Source organism: Leopardus geoffroyi, chromosome B3, assembly GCF_018350155.1.
Source record: "Leopardus geoffroyi isolate Oge1 chromosome B3, O.geoffroyi_Oge1_pat1.0, whole genome shotgun sequence".
Classification (NCBI taxonomy): domain Eukaryota; kingdom Metazoa; phylum Chordata; class Mammalia; order Carnivora; family Felidae; genus Leopardus; species Leopardus geoffroyi.
The window spans coordinates 142,664,151-142,685,499 of NC_059337.1; the positions used below are offsets into that span (position 1 = coordinate 142,664,151).

Genomic DNA, 21,349 nt, shown 5'->3' on the forward strand with positions numbered 1-21,349 from the left:
TAAGCAGACTCCGAGCTGTGTCTCTCTAAAGGCCAGGATGGGTGGCAGGATTGACCTGGGACGGGCTGCATTCTGCCCTTTGCCCTCTGCCTTGGTAGCTGCCACCGCCAACCCGTCCCCCCTTCACCCTGCAATAGCTGGGCAGGTGGGGATGTGGCCCCGTCACACCCAGCCTGTTCAAGGCTGGTCTGCATCTGCCCATCAGAAGACAAGAAGACAGGTAGACACACAGTCCCTGACCTGAGGGCCACCTGGACCAGTCTGTCCAAACCCTGTGACATCACCACCTGCCCCTCTACCCGGGTCCTGCCAGCTTTCTGGTCAGCGGGACACTCACTTTGTGTGACCCTGGGCAAGTGCGTGGCCACCTCGAAGCGCTGCCCTGTGGCTCGTGTGGGAGCACATGCTGAGCCCCTGGGAGGGCCCGTGGGGGGACAGCCACGGGGGCAGAGCTCATGGGCCTCAGGGCCTGGCCCTCGGCATCCGAGAGGCACTGGTATTTCCAGAGTGTTCCATCACATCCAGCCCTGCCACTTGCTTGGCCTTGGACAGATCTCCCTTCTGGGCCTCGATGGCTCCATCTGTACAATGGGGACCATCGGCCCTGCTTCCCTCCCGGGGCTGTGATGAGGATCGTGTGAGCTGGCGGAGGAGGAGTGCTTGGGAAACCGTAAACAGGGGTACGCTGCTGGGGGGCGATCACTGTTTTTATAATGGTTGCAAACGACCTCTTGTTGGAGTGGCTTCCCCTTCAGGAAAGTTCTTCCCCTTCTGGCTTAGTTAGAGGCCGGGCAGCAGCCCGGTCCCTAGCAGTGGGTCCGTCAGGGCTTGGTCCCCACTCAGTCGGTGCTGGGCGCTGGGGACCGCATGGAGGCAGACCTGGCCGGGCCCGGGGGAGCGGGAGACGGATGTGGGTGCACAGGGACAGTGAGGGACCAGGGCAGTGAGAAGCGCGTGGGACAGACGCTGGGCTGTGACCCGCCTTTGCTCCCGGAGCGGGGACAGCCCTGCAGCCCGCCTGTGCCCGCCCCCACCCCCTCCTGCCAGCTGGAGCTGCGAGAGGACGGGGACCGGGTCTTATCAGCCTCAGCTCAGCCTCAGCTCCGGTGGTGTTTGTTGAACGAGTGAGGACAGAACTTGGAGGGCTCCTGGGCAGGAGCAATTCCAGGGGAGCTGGGGAGGCCCGAGGACACCATGAAGGGACAGGGTCAGCACAGCCCCATCCCTGGACCTCCTTGGAGGTGACTGGACGTGGCCTGGGGCCCAGCCCTGCAGGCAGCGTGGAAGTGACCCTGCCACCTCCTGTGGCATCTCCCATGTTTCCCTGACACCTGGGTCCTGAGGGCACTGGGACAAGGGTCCTTCGGGGGGTGGGGCGGGAGAGAGGCCAGCTCCCCGGCGCCTGGGTATGGGCATCGACCCGCATGGCCTCTGCCTTCGGGGCCACTGGTCAGCGGGCTCTTGTTTCCTGCCCCTCCCCCGGCCGCAGGTATTTAAGGTCCGCGAGGAGCCGACCCAGTTGCTCTTGGGGCCACCCCAGTGGTGGTGCGGACCGCTGGCAGGCAGGCAGACCCCAGGACCTCCCCCCACACCACCACACTGTCCATGGATTTTGTTGCTGGAGCCATCGGAGGTAACGGGCAGGGACAGGGGCACCAGGAGGGGCTGCGACGTCCTGTGGCCTGAGAGCAGGCTTCCCACAGCAGTGGGGCTTGAGGGGCCCCCGGAAGGGGTCAGGGCCCGGCGTGGGCCGCAGGTGCCGGGGGGAGGTGTGGGGACAGGAGTCTGTTCTGGCCTGGCTGTCTCAGCCTGGGAGGCGGACCGGCAGGTCTGGGGGTGGGGACACCCGGTGGGGGTGGGGGGGCAGGAGGTGGTTTCTCCCTGTGCCAGGGGGTCATCAGTGTGGGGAGGGGTGGCTGAGCTGTGGGAAGGAACCAGAGGTCGGGGAGGAGTTTGAGGACAAACTGGCCTGGGTCTGGCAACTGGGGGTGGCGTGGAGGGGGAGAGGCCCCGCCGAGCCCTGGCCCCACCCGCTGGCAGGATGCGTGTTGTCCCGGCCTTGCTGGGTTCCCAAACTATTTTCCTTTCTGGGGAAAGGGCTGGTTGCGAAAGACTAAGAGATAACCGGCTTGTTAGGAGACAGGCTGGGAAGGGGCTTTCCCCCGGCCTCTGGTCTTGCAAGCTGTGAGGCTATTTTGGGTGAGGCACCCTTGGCCTTGCTCGTCTTGGGAAACAGCCGTGGGTGCTGGTCGATGCTGCCGGGAACGGTGCGGGCTGTTCTCCTCCCGTCAGGAGGGGACAGCAGTGCCGATCCAGGAAAGACTGGAGCCCTGACCTCACCAGCCACCTTTCTGAGGTCCTGCCATGCGCCGGGCCTGAGGCCGGCTGCTTCCCTGGATGTTGGCCCTCTAAGGAGGAGGCTCAGAGAAGGGGCTTGACTTGCCCAAGATCACAAAGCCAGGAAGGGCTCCCGAGTCCTGTATTTTCCCTCCAGGCCAGGTCAGACGAGGGCCTTGTGGAGGACAGACATGACGTGTGTGAAGCGGCAGCAAAACCACGTGACAGGGGCTCTGATCAACATGGTTTCCGGCACGAAGGCAGGCCAGATACAGGGGTCAGGGAGGGCCCCAGGCGGGAGGTCATGCTGTGGCAGGGCTTTGATGGATGAGTAGGAGTTTGGTGAGGTCTAGCTGTGTGAGGGTCAAGGAGGGTAATTCTAATCAAGTCATTCAGTCAGTCCTTTGCTTCACTTGCTTTGTTCATTCACTCATTCATTCATTCATTCATTCATTCACTTTGTTCTTTCATTCACGCACATTTATTGAGTCCTGGGATGCCTAGTAAATAGGGCACAGCCCCCAGGTGCCTTATTGTCCTCAGATGCTCTCACCACCAGGCCACCCCTGGGCCCCAGGGTGTGTAACCCCAGGGGTCTGTGGCTCTCTGGCTTCTCCATGGTGGTTCTGGCGGCTTAGACATTGAGGTCTGCTGTCAGGAAGGGGGAAAGGAACAGGATAGTGGCACCTGGCCCTTTGTGGAGAGAGCACCCTGGTCTAGGAAGCCTCACGCCCCACTCTGTTCCATGCAGACTTGTGGTTCCAGGCGGTCCTTCACAGAGCCCTGGGTGACGTGGGCTTTCCCACCTGCCGGCCTTTGCTGGGTCCTTGCCTCTCCACACACACACCCTGCGGCCAAAGGCAGAAAAACCCCTCACAGGCCTGAGGGCAAGAGCTGCGTGGCTGGGAGACGGGGCCCAGCCAGTGTCGGAGCAAAGGCTCTTCCAAAACGTGACGCCGGGGGCGAGGCCGTGGAGCGTCTCAGGCTTTCGGAACGAGGCGCCCCTGGGCCAAGACATGGAAGGAGAAGTTGCTAGCAGCTTGGCAGAAGCGACCTTACCTTCCTGAGCCTCAGTTTCCTTCTCTGTGTCAACACCGATATCAACGTTGATGAGACACGGCGTGGACGAGCAGCGTGGGGCCGCTCTCGGCGGGAGCCGGTCAGGCTTCGCCCCCCTCCTCACCTGCTCCTGCCCCTCACCTGGTTCGTCTGGTTTCCTTCCAGGAGTCTGCGGTGTTGCTGTGGGCTACCCCCTGGACACGGTGAAGGTATGGTGACAGCCAGGCCCCCGCCACCCACCCAAAGGCCCTTGGCTGGGATTAGGCTACCCTCCAAGTCTCCTGCTTCCATCCGTGGCCAGAAGAACTTTCCGGCATGCTAATCAGACCAGCCCTCCCCATGCCCCTCAGGACCACGTCAGCCCCTCGTCTCACCCTTGCCTTAGGTCTCCTGTCTCACATGGGGGCTCCTGGTCCCCGCTCTGCCCACATTCAGCACGGCTCTGACGATCAAGGGGTTGGCTCTTCCCCTCTCCCAGGCTTACTGACCTTGTGCTAGGCCTGGAGCCACCTCTTCCTGAAGCCTGCTTCTCTCTCAGGTCAAGATCCAGACAGAGCCCAAGTACAGGGGCATCTGGCACTGCGTCTGGGACACGTATCGCCGAGAGCGGGTAGGCCTGGGGCCAGGGTAATGGGCAGGGGGACGTCAGGGCCTCAGACCCCCACCAGCCAGGGGATGCTGAACCCCATTCCGAGCTCTGTCACCTTCCAAATGGGGATGATTATACCAACCTGCTGGGTTTCTCTGAGGACGAGAGTCAGGCGTCCAGCACACAGGAGGTGCTCAGAAGGAGGTCCTGCCTTCAGGAGAGGGTCCACAGGTGGCACCTGGGGCCTTCGAGGGTCAGGGAGGGACCCCGGAGTGTTTGCATTTCTGTCCCCTCCAGGCTGGGCATCCCTTGAAAGTGGCACCGGGTGGTCATTAGGTGTCCCCAGCGTCCAGCTCAGAGCCTGGTCCAGAGGAGGGACTCACGTGAACTTGGGGCTCAACGCTGGCCCGGGGGTGAACAAATGAAGCATGCCATCCCGCATCATCACCATCGTCACCGTCATCAAGTAGCTGCCCTAGTCCAGCTTAGCCCTCTGTCTCTTCAGTCCCTCACATAACCTCGAAAGTGGGGTATTACGATCCCCAGTTTACAGCTGGGGAAACCGAGGCCCTAGGCAGTAAGAGACTGGCCTGGGGTTCCCATGGCAAGGGAGGGCAGAGCAGGGGTGAGACCCAGTCCCGTTGGCCCAGGGCCCCTCTGGACGGCCCTCTTCCTGGCCGGGCCCCCAGCCTGATTTGGGCCCCGTGGTCCTGTCTGCCTGCTCTCCAGGTGTGGGGCTTCTACAGAGGCCTCTCGCTGCCCGTGTGCACCGTGTCCCTGGTCTCGTCCGTGTCTTTCGGCACCTACCGCCATTGCCTGGCACACATCTGCCGATTTCGGTATGGCAGCACGGACATCAAGCCCGCCAAGACTGACATCACGCTCTCGGGATTTGCCTCCGGCTTGGTCCGCGTGAGTGGTGGGGTGGGGGGTGGGGGGCGGGGTGGTGGGGACAGGGGGCCTCGGGACTGCGGGGTCAGGAGAGCCTGAGCCTGCCGCCTGAGAGGCCACCAAGCCCGGCAGATGGGGAAACTGAGGCTCGGTGAGGACAGAGACGGGGCGAAGGCTGGGGGCTGTGGCTGAGGGCTCAGTGGATTCTCGTTAGGCGAGTGACCTTGGGCAAGCTAGGGGATCTCTCTGAGCTTCTGTCTCTTCGTCAGTAAGAGGCATGGTGAAAAGCAAGTAAGGTTAGGAAGGGAAAGCCCCCAGCATGGAGTCTGACAGGTATGAGCGTCCAGACGATGGCGGACGGTATTGTTAGTAACGTTGTCATCAGTGATGTTCTGTTACTTACTAATGTCATTAAATGTCTACATTTAGTGTTACATTATTCTTACGTTAAATACCTACGTTAATTACGTAACACATAAAGGTCATTAACATATTAATTCTGTGATACCTGCACGGAACTGTCCCACATATTTACCCAACACCTACTGTGCGCTGAGCCCACTCTGTGCTAGCAGAGTTGTGTTGCTCAGGCACAAGCATTGACTCTGAACCCTGCTGCACCGTGACTGCTGGGCCAGCCGGAGGCTACTTTTTTTTTGGTTTCAATTATTATTATTATTACTTAGATGTTTACTTATTTTTGAGAGAGAGAGAACAGAGCACGAGCAGGGGAGGGGCAGAGAGAGACGGAGAGACAGGATCCGTAGCAGGCTCCGGGCTCCGAGCTGTCAGCACAGAGCCCGACGTGGGGCTCGAACCCACGAACCGCGAGCTCATGACCTGAGCCGAGGTCGAACGCTTAACCGATTGAGCCACCCAGGCGTGCCCCCCCGCCTTTTAAAAAATGTTATTTATTTTATGTTAAATGTTTATTTATTTTTGAGAGAGAGAGAGAGAGAGACAGAGTGCAGCAGGGGAGGGCAGAGAGAGAGGGAGCCGGCCGGAGGCTTCTGGAGGCCGGGCCCCCGATGCTGCTGTGGGCAACAGGAGGCCACCGGAGGCCAGGTCGGGGGGCTGAGCGGCGGGCACCCCCTTGTCTCTGCCACTTCCACTCCAGGTGTTCCTGACCTCGCCCACCGAGGTGGCCAAGGTCCGCCTGCAGACGCAGACGCAGCAGCGGCGCCCCTCGGCCTCGTGGCCCTCGGCCGCGCCCCCCGCGTGTCCCGCGCCCCCCGCGAGTTCGGGGCCTGGGCCCAAGTACCGAGGACCTCTGCACTGCCTGGCCACGGTGGCCCGTGAGGAGGGGCTGCGGGGCCTCTACAAGGGCAGCTCGGCCCTGCTCTTCCGGGACGGCCACTCCTTCGCCACCTACTTCCTGTCCTACACCATCCTCTGCGAGCAGCTCACCCCCACGGGCCGCAGCCAGCCAGGTGAGGGGGGGCCGGGGCCTGGGAGGTGGCAACTGAGGCCGGGGGAGGAGGCGTGGACGAGGTCGTGCCAAACGGGGCGCCACGGTGCCTCCCAGGGTGGGGGCCGCGGCGCCCTCCAACCCAAGAGTCGGGCCAGACCCGCCGCGTGGCTTCGCGCGGGTCACGGTGGTGGCGGGAGCCCCGGGCTGCGTTACGGCGGGGCCCCTGCGCGGGGGGGGGGGGGGGGGCGGCCCCGCTGGCCCTCCTCCGCGTCCCCGTCCGGTTGGCGGCCGGGGCACTGGTGGGTCTCTCCCTGCAGATGTGCTGGGCGTGCTGGTGGCCGGGGGCTGTGCCGGGGTCCTGGCCTGGGCCGTGGCCACACCCATGGACGTGATCAAGTCGCGCCTGCAGGCGGACGGCCAGGGCCAGCGGCGCTACCGGGGCCTCCTGCACTGCGTGGTGAGCAGCGTTCGGGAGGAGGGGCCGCGGGTCCTCTTCAAGGGGCTGACGCTCAACTGCTGTCGTGCCTTCCCCGTCAACATGGTGGTCTTTGTCACCTACGAAGCCGTGCTGGGGCTCACCCGCGGCCTGTCCACCTAGCTAGTCCCCGCGCCCCGGGGCCGGCCCCCCGGCGGCTTGCAGACGTCTCGTAGCCGGAGGTGGCGGAGGAGAGTGTGGGGGTCTGGGCCCCGTTGAGCCACCGCCCGGTGGCCGGAGTCAGCCGTGCCTGGGGCTTTGCTCACCCAGCTACGCACCACGAGGAGGTTCAGGGGCCCCTCTGCCATCAGCCTGGGGCTGGCTTGAGGGTCTCGTGAGCCAGGGAGGAGTGAGCCTCTTGGAGGAGGACATCTGTCACGCGCGGTCGTTTGAACGTTTGGTCAGTTGGTCGTTCCAGCTTCCCCGGGGCCTCTCCCTGCCGCCCGTGTCTTCGGAGCACCCCTGCACCTCCGTCCACTCACCCAGTGTCCGCTGGCCACCGTCCCCGCCAGGCCCCCGCTCAGCTCTCCTCTGTTTGGTGAGCGCCTATGCACCCGCCCGCTTGCTCCCCTGCGCCGGGCTGCGCAGAGAGGGCACTGCCCGGACGGCCATGACCAGCTTGGTGCCAGACCCGCTCACACACCCTTGCTCTGCTGGGAGATCCCCGAGACTCCGCGGGGAGCCGTTGACAATAAAACGTTCTTGTTCGAATGTGCTCAGTGGTGCTGCTCCGTGGTCCGTGGGGCGGGTGACCGGCTCCTCCCCAGAGGCCAAGCCTCCACCCTTGTGTGGCCGTCGTTCCCACTATGCAGATGGGCACACTGAGGCCCAGCACCTGGCTGGCTCCACTCCCTGCGCCTTTGGGGCACCGAGCCCTGCCACAGGGGGCCATTCAGCTTTCAGCCTGAGGCCTGACCCCCCCACCCCCCACCCCAAACCTACCCCTTCCTGGCCCCTCCGCTGCCGGGACATCTGGCTGTGAGCCACCTTTCCGTGGGGGCCTGGAGGAGGGAGGGGTGGGTGTGTCCTGGGTGCGCCAGGTACCTGCCACAGGTCACCACGCAGCCTGGCAGCAGGTGAGGAAACAGCTCCGAGAGGGAGGTGTGGGGGGACTCGCGCCTGCACTTTTGAAGCCCCGCGTGGCTTCCAGTAGTGAGTGGCCCGCAGGGGTGGGGCTGGCAGGTGGAGCCCTCTGGTGAAGCCAGCCAACACCTGCCTCGATGACACTCACTCACAGACACTGGCCTTGAGCGTGTGTCTGCCCCGAAAAGACCTCTCGTGTTCTGCTTCCGGGACACACGGGTGGGCCCTTCCCTCCCAGCCCGCTCCTGTCACCCTGAGACAAGTAGTTGCTGACATTGCGTCCTCTGCCAGGAACACGCCCTCCTCTGCCCGGCTGACTCGGCACCCCCAGCACCACCTCCTTCGGGAAGCTCTCCCTGCCCGACCTGGGCTGCTTTTTAGGCCCCCACAGGACCCTGGCTCCTCGTTTGGTCTCTCATCCGCCCCCCACCCCCGACACCCCATTCCACCCGAGACTGTGAGCCGCCTGAGGGCAGCACATGTCTGATGTGGACTCCATCCAGCACAGGGCCAAGCACATAGTAGGTGCTCAGCGGGGGTGTGGAATGAGCGGATGATCCCTCAGTAGGTTCCTGGAAGTTCATCCAGCTTCAAGGTGCGGAGGCTGGTGCTCCAGCCAGGATCTAGGGAAACGGTGCCCCGAACGAAAGATGATCCGTCAAAACCCGGACCCTGTGTCCGCTTTTGGCGGGAAGACCACTAGAAGCGCCCATTTGTTTGCTTTGGCCTCGGAAGGACAGTCGTTGGCAGTGCTCCCGGCAGCCGGGGAGCGTGGGGACCCCGGTCCCCGAGCAGCCGGCCCCGCCCGTGGTGCGGAAGTGGCTTTGCAGGAGGGCCTGGTCCGCGGTGGTCCTCAAGCTCTCTACAACCGCTAGGTGACATGGCCCTTCGGACCCGGCCCCGAATTTCAGAAATGGGGAAGAGAAGGCGGGCCCAGCTGGGTCTTACCCCTAACCGTGGCCACCTCGACAAAGTCCAGGCTGCACTGGAAGTTTCAAGAGGGAGGCGCGGGGTGGTCCCCCCGGGACCCCCACCGCCGGTGCTCACGGGAGAATCCAGGGCTCTGGGAAGGGCCACGGGCAGAACGCCCCGGGAGAGCTGCCGTCTGCTGGCGGGGAGCCCCCTTCTCGTTCTCGCTCTGACGTGCGCTCCGGAGTGTGTGTTCCCTAAAATATATATTTTTTTTAGCAAAATGTGGGTGCGGGAGGGGCAGTGGCCCTTAACAGCAGTGACCACTGGGTGAGTCACCTGACCTCTGACCCACGGTACTGCTCCCAAGAACCAGACGTGAGGTATGGCTGCTCTGGTTTTACAGGGGAGGGGGTGGGGGTCCCCAGAGGTCCGGAGGCCTGCCCGAGGTCCCACAGCCTAGGTGGGGAGGAGCTGGCCTGTGAGGGGCCACAGCCTGTCCTGTCTACGGCCCCCACACTCCTCCCCCAGTGCTCTGCCGCCTTGGCGACTTCACACGCGGCCCCTCGTTTTAGCCTCACGGCACACCTGTGATGTGGGTGCAAGGGGGTAACGAGAGGTCGTGTGGTTGCAGAGGCCGTGGTAGCCACACGGCCGTGCCCTCCTCTGTGGTGGCTCGCCCCACTGGCCGCAGCCGGCCGAGACGGGGCCGGAGACTCTGGCCAGCAGGAGTCGGGTCGGGTGGGGGGCGGGGAGGGAGACGGTGAGGTTGTACCACACACCAGTACCAGGATGGGACCCTCGGCGCCCTCGTTGGTGACACGGCCCCTCTGCGTGTGTGTGGAGACAGCAAATAAGAGGTCGGACGGGCCTGCCGAGTCGCAACTCAGCGTGTGGCCTCGGACAAGCCCCACTGCCCTCTCTTAGGCCCGGTTTCCCCAGCTGATGAGGATGGGTGGGGGGAGGGCTCCAGGCTCCATTCCGGCAGGGCCGGCCCAGCTTACTGCCCAGCTCCCGCTCCACCGGCACCGCCACTGCCCACCCCATGGCCGCCCCCTTGTCTGCGGGGTGAGGACAGCCACCGGCTGGGGCATCTCCACTGCGTAACGGCCAGCACCGCCGCTCGCGGGGACACCTCCGCCGTGGGACAGCCAGCACCAGGGTGGCCACTGAGGGCTAGAAACTAGGCAGACGGGCTACCTTCCGGCCGACTCCTGGGAGCCTGCATCCCAGCGCCAAGGGGATTTTCTGTGTCTCCGCCCCACATCACCCCCTGGCGGGACCCTGGGATGCAACGGCCACCCTCGGAGAGGCCTCCGCTGTTGGCGGCAGGCGCAGCACGGCCCTGGGCCTGACGCGGGCCTGCTTGCTCCTCAAACCCCAGACACGGCACCGAGACACAGGCAGGACTGAAGCAAGTTTATTCACGCCAACGAGTGACATGAGGGAGTGGACCCTGTGCCTCCAGGAAGGACAGACACCTCAACCAAGGGCTTTCCCTGAGATAGGTCTTCCGCTTTTCCAAAACTATACGGGGCGCACGGTTCAACAGGCCTCCCGTGGACGCGCCGCCGAGGGCCATGAGGGCGGCTGCACGCGGTCTAGCTACATCCACCTGCCCCGGGGCACTGCTCTGTGCAGAGAGACTTCCACGCCAGTCAAGTGTCAAAACAAAAGGATCTGCAAAGACAACAGACCCCTCAGCCCCGGGCACCGTCAGTGCGAAGCAGCCACCGGCTTTCAGCGTGGAGGGTCAGGGTTACTTGGTGGGGACGAAGTATTAGTACGCTCAGGGAAAAGCATGATTGCTGGAGTGTGGTGCATGCACGGTCTGGAGTGTGGTAAGTGAACTGGAGAGTCTTGCCCACAGAAGACTCAATTTAATAAAAACTGGCCAACCTGGGCCAATGAAGAGCAGCCTTCAAGCTGGGAGCCCTCTTAGCCAAACGGAAAGCAAAGCTTTTAGCTAGCGATTCTTTTACATTTTGGGGGGCACAGGGGGAAATACATCTGTGCCCATTAAACTTCCCACATAGACTTTTCGAAGCACGTCTCACTCTATGATCGTGACGTTCTGACTGCAGATATGTATGCACGCTCCACATTCGTTCACAGAGCAGGTTCGTAGAGTAGGCTGAGAACCCGCAGGACGTTTTCAATGGCAGCTGTCCTGTGGACCCGACAGGCTGCCCCCTGTCGGGGGCAGACCCCCAAAGGTCTCACATCTGGGGGCTGCTCTGTGGGAGAGACTCCAGCTGGACTGTCCGACCACGAAACGTTAGCTGGCACCCAATCCCCAAGGGTTTTGCCACAAGAGACAGAAAGGAGGGCATCACAGGAAGAAACAGTATGGATACACACACAGGGCTTACAGATTCCAGGCCAGGAATTACCGTGTGACAGAGCCTACGGATAGCGGTGATTCGATTGGGCTGGGATTACTGGTAAATTACATCTCTTTTATAAGCGTGTATAAAACGAATGTTACTGAAAGTAGTAGGACAGCTTCCGGGGAGTCATGAACTCTTTCACGATCTCGTCCGTGACCTCCTTGCGCCTGGCCTGGTGTTCGGCGATCAAGGGCTGCAGAACCTCTATGAGGATCTTCTTGAGCTCACCGGTGAGCATGGCTCCACTCGTGTAGTCCTGCCCGGAGGGAGACAGACCGCAGTGAGACACGGCTGCACGTGCCCGGCTCACCCACGCGGGGCCCGGTGCACGGGGGGGGGGGGGGGGGGGGGCGCTCGGCAGAACAAGAACCTGCATCTTAAACTGCGCGTTACGCCCCGCCTGACGAGTGGCCGCAACCCGCCACTCGCCCCACCCGCCCTCCTTTCTGGGCGGCAGGACTCCAGGCCGAACGACGACCGTTCCCTTCAGCTTTACCAGCTTTTCTAAATCTTTGCTGACTCTCTTTTCATTTAACTGTGAAAGGAGGACGTGCTCACTGAGCGAACTTGACACAAAGTACAAAGTAGCAGCAAAGGTGGAGGAAAATCCCCTGCAGAGCCAGCACCCAGCAGCCGAGAGCCACTGCCATCCTGGCGTGTTTCCTCCTAGATTCTTAACTTTAAGAATAGCTGATCTCACTGCATTTCCAGTCTGGTAACTGCGATCACTGTCACGGGCACGTTGTCCGTGTCACTGCAAACTCATGCCTGCGTGATCACCCGTCCTTCCCGGTCAGCGTCCCTTCTGCTGTACAGTCTGCTGTGAACTTCCTGCTATTATCAGTGTTAAACATCTTTGTACGGAGAGCTCTTTCTTATTCGGGGCTACTTCCTTGCAAAAGATTCCAGGGCCTGGAAAACCTAAGACAAAGGCTACGGACATTCCCTGCGCTCTTTGTTCACGCTTCTCAGCAAACTGCTCGCGGAGAGGCCGTGCCGCGAACACTTGACTCACCCGCGTGGGCCTCGAAGCATCTTTAAACACCACAGCAACACACACCTGCTAACTCGGTGGGGGAACTATTTTAACTCCGATGCCGTCTTGTGTGAACCTATCTAGACAGATTCCGTAGCGTCCAGTAAGAGCAGACCTGTGTGTGTGGGAACCGCACCACACTCAGTGCTTTCTCTTCCACGAACTACCCGTTATGAGGCTTCCTGCATGTGGTTAAGGCAGATGGACCTCCTGGGTTTTCATCTCGTCTCGGCTGAGCGCCTGTCCCCAAGGCCCGGGCCCTAAGAGGCTCTGACCCCCGTAAGCTTGGCCGCCACCCCCCCCCCCCACCCCGGCACAGCCCCTATGACAGAGCCGGGGACCGCTTGGACCCTGCGGCCTGTGGTCCCACCTTCCTGATCTGCTCGAGCCTGTCATCGTCCTCGAGGAAGAAGGTCAGGTACATGAAGGACACGTCCACATCACAGTTGCCTCCAAACTCCCTGTGCTCCTCGACGGTGTCTCTCCCTCCGGAAAATGCGTGTTTGTTGACCTGCACCAGTAAGAGCACAGAGATGCTGGTTGGTTTCGGCCGCCCCGCGTGCGGAAACTGGCTGCGAGCCGAGGGTGGTGGTCGGGCCAGTGACTGCCTTCTGCCCCATCAGGTCCCAGATGGAGGGAGGCTGGGGTTCACCGTCGGGAGGAGCCCCACGACTGTCCCTCCCCATCCATCAAGCCCGGGTATGTGCCAGCGGGGCTGACTGGAGAGGAGTGGGGGTGGGGGTTAGCTCTGGTCCCCCCGACCCCAAGAGACAGAACAGAGCTGGCAAAGCCAAAGCACCGCCTGCACTGGAGCGGGGAGGGGTGGCCTACAGTTCTCCGGTGACGGGCAGCCACCAGCCACCTTCAGAGTGAAAGAGACCACCACGGAAGGGGGGCTGCTGCCTTCACCGCGTGGAAGAGAGAGTGGGAGCCACAAGAATGGGGCTAGTAAGAGAGAGCAGAGCCCACAAGAAGCACAGAGGCAGACAGCGCCTGCAGCAGCCCCACCTAAAGATACGCAGTTTCAGGAACTGAAGAAAGACTCGGAAATGAACAAAAATGGTTTTTTGGAATCACTGAAGATAATCTTGGGAGAAATCAGGGCCAAGAGATGAGAGAAGAAAAGTTAAAGAGGACAAATTTTCCTCAACCTTCTTTCCACAAACATTTGAAACCTGCTGTGTACAAATGTCACCCTGTTTTTTTTTTTAATGTTTATTTATTTTTGAGAGAGAGAGGGAGTGAGAGTGAGTGAGCGCGAGCAGGGGAGGGGCAGAGAGAGAGGGAGACACAGAAGTGGAAGCAGATTCCAGGCTCCAGCTGTCAGCGCAGAGCTCGATGCGGGGCTCGAACTCACGGGCCGCGAGATCATGACCTGAGCCAAAGTCAGACGCTTAACCAACTGAGCCACCCAGGTGGCCTGTCACCCTATTTTTCTTTGATGGGGAAAAGGGGGGCAGCGCTGACAGCTTCTATGTTGAGATGTTTACCCCTTCTCCCCAGGACCGCAGGGCAGATTACTGACTGGACGCCATGAACAAGCAGCAGTGGGGACACCAGGGGCAGAGGCTCTTCCGGCACCAGGGAGTCAGGGACACCTACTCCCGCTGGTGGTGGCCGCTAAGCGGCTGCTCTGGGAGAGCGGGACCTGCCCCGTGCCCTGCGCAAGAGGCAACTGGTGAGGGGTAGATGCCGGCGGGTGGGTTGCGGGCAGGAAAAATGAAGACAAGTGCGGGTTCATCTTTCTTCTTTTTCACAAAAAAGACCAAGTTATAAAACAAAATCAGTGTAAGCAAACTGCAAAAGCTATTGAAGATACAAAATAAGCAGAAAGAGCACACGGTGGTGGGTTCTCCTGAGGTCTGGTGCCCTCGGGTAGGCGCTGGGGGTCTCATGGGGTCACGGGTCGTGGGGCAGCCCCTGCCTGCACGGGCATCTTCCTGTGTTCAGACTCCTGGGCCACGCCAGGCCACTGCTGGGCCTTAGGGAAGACACTCGAGTGCCAGGACATAAGTCTTGGGGACAGCATTCCCCAGGCTCCACAGGGTGGTTTTAAAGGTGACAGTTCCCAGTCCTCGTCTGAGAGGAAGAGGAGGAAAGGCGTGTTTGCCGCATGTTTTAGGAGATGCGCGGCAAACACCCGCCTCCTGTGTGCTACTCCTCCCTGGGCAGGGCCTCGTCCAATGATGGCACACAGGCGTGCCTTCGTTATCACGTTAGTTAACCCCGACAACCCAATGACCTCGGCACTTTATGGATGATAATGAGGTGCCGTGTCAAGGACCTGCGGTATGTGGCAGTGAACGGCAGAGCCGGGCTGACCCTCCCCAGGACACCAGACCTCTGAGAGTGGCTTAAGTTTGCCTGCTGTGGGCCTGGCCGGTCCTCAGCACCACTGGGGCCTTACTCATGGGAAGCCAGCAGGAAAACAGATTTGTGTTAGGGTGGAGAGCAGCCTTGGTTGTGGCGACCAGAATGCAGCTGTCAGGATCCAAAATGACAGAAGCAGGTAAGACGTACCAAAACTGTGCGATTTTTGCTATAAGAGGAACCTCACTAGTGAGGACATCTGAGTTGAAGGATGGGGGAACTTGACTCAACCACCGAGCTCTGACAGAGAGTGAACTCTGGCTGCTACGATCCTACGGGAGAGGGGAGCTGACCTGCAGGAGCCCCAGGCACAGGGCAGAGGAGGGCCACTGAATGTCCGCCCCCGAGCCAGAGGCCAGTCTGGGCGTATGCACTAAACAGGTCTTGTTAGCAGAAATCACAAGCAGGGGGGGAGGAGGGGGTGGCCAGGCTGGCAAACCGTATTACAGACACTCACACTCATCCCGGAAGAGGGGCTTCCACACCCCAAGGCCACCTGCAGGAAGGAGGGTCTGACTCGGTGGGCTCTGGCGGGGCCCTGCAGCAGCCTGGGAAAGGCCTGTTTTGGCCTGTACTACAAAGGAGTCGTCTAACCATTCAGTTTTTGAACTAAATCCTTAAATTCAGGCAGCACGTGTATGATCTCACGTAAGCCTGGTCTCAAGGCTATGAAATCGGTACGGCTGCTCCCACTTCCCAAATGACTCCCCTGGACGGCGAGGTCACTCGCCAAGTGGCAGGGCCCAGAAAGCCTGGGGCTCCTGACTCTAGGTTATGGGAGGGGCCCGTGCACTGGGGGAGCTGGGCACCGGTGCCGACCCCACCACTCCCCAGCTGTGTGGACGGAAGAAGCGGCCTGGCCCCTGAGTCTTGATTTCCTTGCCTACAAAATGGTCACAGCCTCCCTGGGTGGTTGTCAGGACTGAGATCACAGATGTCAACACGTGGCGGGTGATGCCGCAGCCGAACCGCCGTGTCCCCAGCTCGTCTACTGCGGTTATTCTCAGGAGGGCTGGAGCACATGCCCCCACCCTGGCTCGTGTGGAGCTTCGGACTCGGGAGTGGAAGGTGGGCTTGGGGACTGAGAACGAGGGCTAGCCTGCCCTGTCTGCCCCACGGGCCGCTCACAACCCTGGTGGCCTCTGCAGCTGTGTGCTTTCTGACCCCATGCTCACTGCCCATCCAGCCCTCAGGGTCCTTGATGGTCCCCAAGTTAATGAAAAATGCCCCAGACCCATAAATGACTTCTTTAAAACAACTCAGAACCAAACAAGATGACTTCTCCTCTGGAGAAAAGAGGAGCCCCCCTCCCTCCCTCCCCTGCACTCCATGCTCTGGAACTTCCAGCCAGTAGTGAAAGCAGACAAAACCCCCCCGAGTACATCAGCTTCCAACAGAGGGGGCTAGAACTGACGGCACCCATTTCCTGGAAGAGGGTTTTGACATTAAGGGTTTCCCCGTTGTCAACTAGAACCCGCTAGGGACCCCACGAGGGTCAGGGCGGGCAGTGACTCAGAGGGTTGCGTTACGTGCCTCAAATAGTTTTGGTCACTCCCGCTGTAATCTTCCAACCTGCAAACACTCACTGGATTCCAAATAAAACGTTCACTGCTTTGTGGGACAAGAGGGGATTGTACCCCTACAGGCATTTCAGCACTGGGCAACAGAAGCAGGGCCCTGGAAAATACAAAAACTCCTAACTCTAGTTTCTTTGGTGCGTCAACACCAAACACTTAATGAGCGCCTGCTGCACGCCGGGCCGGACACAACCGTCCTGTCGAAGGGCACCCACCCACGTCGGGTCTCCGTGAGAATGTGCGGCCCCTGCACCCCACCCTGGTCGTGGCCGCTCACAGGCCAGGCCAGGCGGCACTCTGATGGTTTCTGAGGTGGAAGCCTGGTCAAGCCGGTCATCCCTCTGGCCTTCATCCCTCTTGTTCCTCTAAGAGGAAGTCACCACTACCTCCCAGTGAGAAACAGAAACAGAAAACGTAAGGCACCTGGTCCGTTCCTGGAATATGGCTGCTGTGCAGAAACGCACTAACGCGTTTCCTATTGTTTGTTTACTTTAAAGAAAACCGCTCGGGCACGGTGCTGGTGGGCAAGTGGAAAAGACAAAAGGAAGAAAAATCCCCACTTCTGCCTAAACAGAACGACACAAACAAAACAAATTCAGCTGATGTCCGGGGGTGGGGACAGGCTGCCGCGCGCTTGCAGGCAGCAGTTATGGACCCCCGAACCCAGGACGCCAGAAGGACAGTCCCGCCACCGTGTGCATGCCTGGGTCTCTCTCGGGCGCGGTCTACTGTGTGCACGGGCCACCCCTGCACCCTGGGCAGTGCTCACCTTGGTCTTGATCTGCTTGGCGGTGTCTGTGAGGAAGATGGAAGAGTTGGGGTCGCTGGCGCTCATCTTGGTCTGGGCCCCTTGGAGGGCGGGGAAGAAGGTCGAGTGCAGCAGGGCTGGTTTGGGGTAGCCGATCCTGGGGGCGACGTCTCTTGTCATCCTGAAGTAAGGATCCTACGGGGCGAGAGGGGCCTCTGAGGACAGTGGGCAGAGAGGGGCTGGCCGTCAGCCCGTGAGCAGCACCCTCGTGGCTTCCAGGGATGCTCCCGAGCTCCCAGCTAGCTAGCAGAATCGCCCCCCACCCAACACCTCTTAAAACCTCCTTTCCCGTCAAAGGGTGCAGCGCCCCAGACCAAGAACGCCTTGCTCTGCCTGCTGACCTGGTCGATGGCACACGGGATGAGGCACTGGACGTCTGTCTTGTCTCCGAAGATCTGAGGGAATGAGCTGCTGAAGGAAGGAGCGGCCTGGATGGCAGGAAAGCTGATCTTTCCTGAAAGTGCCAACAAAATATTTTTACACAGGATGCCAACTCCTGTTCTGGTTCATTCACCCAGCGAAAGGGATGAACCCGATGGGCTTCATCCCCTTTAGAGAAGCGACAGTCATTTCAGAGAATCTGAAAGCACAGAACAGTGGGGAGAAGAAACAAATCTACAGTCTCCGCTTGCGTCTCTTCCCGTCTGTTTCCTCCAATTCCCTCTGCGACTGCTCTCTATCTAGTTTCTCCTCACCGCTTCTCCTACTTGGTGACGTTTGCCCATGTTGTTAAATACGTTTTGTCCCGCAACCGTGTCCTGCAGTGTGTGGCCACCCTCTACCCACGGGTGTTCCTCATCTCCAGTCGTTACAAATTAGGATACCCTGGAACCTAAAACCGTTTTCTTATCTTTTGGGTGCTGCTGTTAACACTGCTACTGCTACTTGCTTAGACCCACAAAAGTGGTCAAGGGGCGACGACCTTCGTATGACCCTGAAAGTGGGGTGGAGCCACACTGACCTTCGTATGACTCTGAAAGTGGGGCGGGGCCACACTGACCTTCATATGACCCTGAAAGTGGGGCGGGGCCACATTGACCTTCGTATGACCCTGACAAGTGGGGCAGGGCCCACCCACGCCAGCTGTGCTATGTGGGTTTCCTCAGGCACTGCAGGATGAGTTCTGGGGCGCTGCTTCTCTTCTCCCCTGAAAGTCCTGCCTCTGTGATGCTCTCTCCTAGCAGACACCCCATTTCTGGGGTCTCATTATTCTTGAGACCAGGTAGATGGCTGCCCCCACCAGCAGCGCCCCATTAAAACACAGAGCAGTGGTGGCCATTCTCCACATGTGGGTGCTGGGCTCTGCTCAGGGCCTTCCCCGGGCACATCTCTGCTCACAGCTCTATGAGAAGGTGCCACGTGGCCTCCATTCTATAGTCGTGGACACTCGGGCTCAGACTGTTTACACGGCTTGCCAAAGCAAATACACAGCAAGCAGTTGGCTGGGCCAGGATTCAAACCCGGGCGTCTGGAAGCAAAGTGTGCGCAGCTATTCGTACGTCTACTGTCTTTCTTGTCCAGGGCAGCCTTCTCTGCGACATCTTCCCAATGGATGCTGGGATTCCGAGGATAAAAACCCTTTCAAAAGCACAGGATTTATGCCCCAATTGTCAGGATTGAGTCTGACTGAAACATCAAAGAAAAGGCTCACGTGAAAAGCCTCCCAGTGAGGACTCTCCAAGGTGTTTCTCTCTGCACGTGTCCCTGAGGGTCCCTCGCCAACAGGGCCCTGGGACGTGCTCCCTCTCAGCAGGGCAAACTCCCGCGTGGCACCTGCAGGCATATCCTGGCATGCTGCCCAGGCCTGGAGCCGTGCCCCCAAAACAGGGGTCGGGCGACCCACCACGAGCCTCAGGGATCGAGTCCTAGCTTCGGGAGCTAAGAGTCTAGGAGAGAAGGCTGAAGCATCTGAAAGGCATGGAGATATGTGGAAAGGGACAGAGCGTGTGTACAGAGGCCCGAGCCACAGAAAGAGAGCGAGGGTGGCCAGGGTGGGCTCCACAGGGCCTCTGGTCAAACCTGTCCTCTTATGGGGGAAATTGAGGCTCCCAGGCATCAGAGCAGGTCGTCATGCAGCCCCTGGGTCTCCGCCAGAGGTGTCCCACACTGGCTGGGACCCCACGAGTGGGCAGAGGAGCTCTAGTCATCCCTGCCCTCTTCTTTCTTCTAAACCTCCAGGGGATGACAGATGGTCTCCTGAAGTTCTGCCCCATGCAGCCCAGAAATGGGGCCGAAGGCACCACAAAGCTCTTCAGCCTCCTGAGGGGACCTGCCCGGGAGCTCACTATGTGGAGGCTAGAGGCAAACGTCACCAGCTGAGAGAGCTCCGCCCCGGGGCAGACACCCGTGGTAAAGGCCAGCCCGCAGGGCTGCAGGCAGTAGCGACCCCTTACCGATGCTGTCACTGTCAGTGAAGCCGAAGATGCCTTTCACTTGGTTGAAGGTGACGTGCTTCTGAATCTTCACCACGTTCTTGTAGAAGCCTGGACTCGTCCTGCAAGGACAATCAGAATCAAATCTCAGGCTCACAGGGTGGCCTGCCCCCGAGGCCAAAGCAGAGGCCGGTGAAACCTGAGCGCACGCGTGTGGGCTGAGGACACAGAGTGGGCAGGGAGGCTCCCAGAAGGCACTTGTAGGCGAAGGTACCCGTGGCGGGCAAAGTAGAGTGGCTGGGGGAGGGTGGAAACCAGCATGAAACCAACACAAGACAACAAGCACGAGGCAAGACCACACCGACAGAGGCCGACTCGGAGTATCTCAACTCAGCCGGGTGGGTGGTCAAGCTACCGCAGAGCTTCAAGTCTGGGAGCCCCAAGGGAGCTTTTCTGTTGACACACGCTGTTTGGTTGTGTGTGTGTGTGTGGTGGGGGGATAGCTGCAACCTGTTGCCGGATAGTGTTGGATAGAAACCACCGTGTCCAGCCCCCACTGCCCCTTCCACTGCAGGGCGGCCGTGCTGTCTGGGCAGGAAGACCCCATGCTCAGCAACAAGGCTGGGCCCACAGTGGCTGATTCAAGCAATTGGATTCTGTCTTCTGGACACTGAGGGATGTGGATATGGGGCCTGGATCTGTGGCAGCCATTCTGCTACCAGAGGAACCTAAGGCTGAGGACGAAGCTGACACAGGGAGGGGCAGAACCCAGAGTGACTTCTTGCACAGCATCTCCAGTATACTCAGCAGCCCTGGTCTCCAGCCCTACCATGTGTCAGGCACCGCAGGACAGAAAGGGAAACGGGGACAGCTAGCGTTTACTAGGTGCTTGCATCCTGTGGCGGGAGCCATGCTATGTTCCAACTCTCTTTTAAGATAGTAGCTCTACCTCCCCTTACGGGCAAAGACGGAGGCTCTGAGAGGTTGAGGGTCACGTCACAGACCCCGTGAGTACAGGAGCTGGGACCCAAACGCAGGCTCGTGTGGCCGCAAAGCCTCTGCTTTCCTCACCACATCGCACAGCTTCTGAAAGAGTTTAAGACTAGCTCCTGGATGGAAGGTTGCTGACGGTCTCCAGGCAGGCAGGGAGGGGAGTGTCAGAAAGGCAGGGGCACCGGCAGGGAGGGTACAAAGGGGAAGGCCAGCACATCAGGGTTTGTTCCGAGTTGAGCAGAGCCCCGCTCGGGAGGAGATGGCAGCTTTCACTCAGCAGCCCGCTGAATTTCGGCCCCAGGGCACTGGCTGGGGAACAGAGCTACAGAGGAGACGCTGGGAACCTGGCGACATGCAAAGTGCCCCCCTGACCCCCGCGGGTCGCCCACTCAGAGCACAGCGCAGCCGCCGCCTGGAAAGACGCCTGCTCTGTGGTCCTGCTGAGACAGGAGCTCCCTCACGCTGGAGAGGGTCCTGGGGGGGGGGGGGGGGGGCGGCCTCACGCTGCTTACACCGGGGGAGGACAAGCCGCTGTGTGGCGCCCGGGGGCGAGGGCCACAGCAAGACTCCGCCTTGGGTGGAGGCAACCACGAAAGCTAACCAGCAGGGCCAATCTGCCCGCGGCACTGCCGCGAGCTGCACGAGAGGGCCCCCAGCCCCGAGAGGAGCGGAGTCTACAGCAGCCCCACGGCGACAGCGCTCCGGGCCGGCGGTGTCTGAGCAGCATTTCTGAGTAAGATAACCTTGCCCTTTCTTAGCAGATGGCCAGTGCTTGGGCCATGCGGGCCGCAGGATGAGAGGGGGCCGCCCCGTGAGCACCGCAGCCTCCCCGGAAGGGACCTCGGCTCTCCAGGCGCACCCGGGGCCCGCGCGGTGCGATGCCGGGCCGCACGCCGAGGCCTCGCCCCTGCTGCCAAGGAGCAGATCTGGCCGCGTCTCCTACGTGAGGGCCGAACACCTCGCTCCCCTCGGGACGGCACCTGCCCTGCACACTCACACGGTTTAAAGAACAGTTCCCAGGTTACCTCACACGGGCCATCAGTGACAGG

At 60.6% G+C, this 21,349-nt stretch overlaps 2 protein-coding genes across 7 annotated transcripts in view; one reads left to right on the forward strand and one right to left on the reverse strand.

Annotated features, from left to right (window-relative positions):
- Window positions 1-7,477, forward strand: part of SLC25A47 (solute carrier family 25 member 47) — a 17,120-nt gene extending 9,643 nt beyond the window's left edge. Inside the window, exons 2-8 of one of the 3 annotated variants that reach the window (XM_045452074.1) lie at window positions 1,490-1,633; window positions 2,495-2,597; window positions 3,562-3,605; window positions 3,935-4,006; window positions 4,715-4,897; window positions 5,994-6,306; window positions 6,605-7,477. In XM_045452074.1, the coding sequence (XP_045308030.1) occupies window positions 1,490-1,633; window positions 2,495-2,597; window positions 3,562-3,605; window positions 3,935-4,006; window positions 4,715-4,897; window positions 5,994-6,306; window positions 6,605-6,885 (1,140 nt within the window). In that variant the 3' untranslated portion in view covers window positions 6,886-7,477. Of the gene's footprint in view, window positions 1-1,489; window positions 1,634-2,494; window positions 2,598-3,561; window positions 3,606-3,934; window positions 4,007-4,083; window positions 4,452-4,714; window positions 4,898-5,993; window positions 6,307-6,604 lie in introns of those variants that run through there. The other 2 variants (XM_045452075.1, XM_045452076.1) reach the window with 2 other exon arrangements.
- A 2,681-nt stretch (window positions 7,478-10,158) lies between these two features.
- Window positions 10,159-21,349, reverse strand: part of WARS1 (tryptophanyl-tRNA synthetase 1) — a 31,303-nt gene continuing 20,112 nt past the window's right edge. For all 4 annotated transcript variants that reach the window (XM_045452116.1, XM_045452114.1, XM_045452113.1 and 1 more), the window contains 5 exons: window positions 19,329-19,429; window positions 17,277-17,389; window positions 16,897-17,070; window positions 12,551-12,691; window positions 10,159-11,400 (listed from right to left, as the gene is read on the reverse strand). In XM_045452116.1, coding sequence (XP_045308072.1) covers window positions 11,239-11,400; window positions 12,551-12,691; window positions 16,897-17,070; window positions 17,277-17,389; window positions 19,329-19,429 — 691 coding nt within the window. In that variant the 3' untranslated portion in view covers window positions 10,159-11,238. The remainder of the gene's footprint in view (window positions 11,401-12,550; window positions 12,692-16,896; window positions 17,071-17,276; window positions 17,390-19,328; window positions 19,430-21,349) is intronic.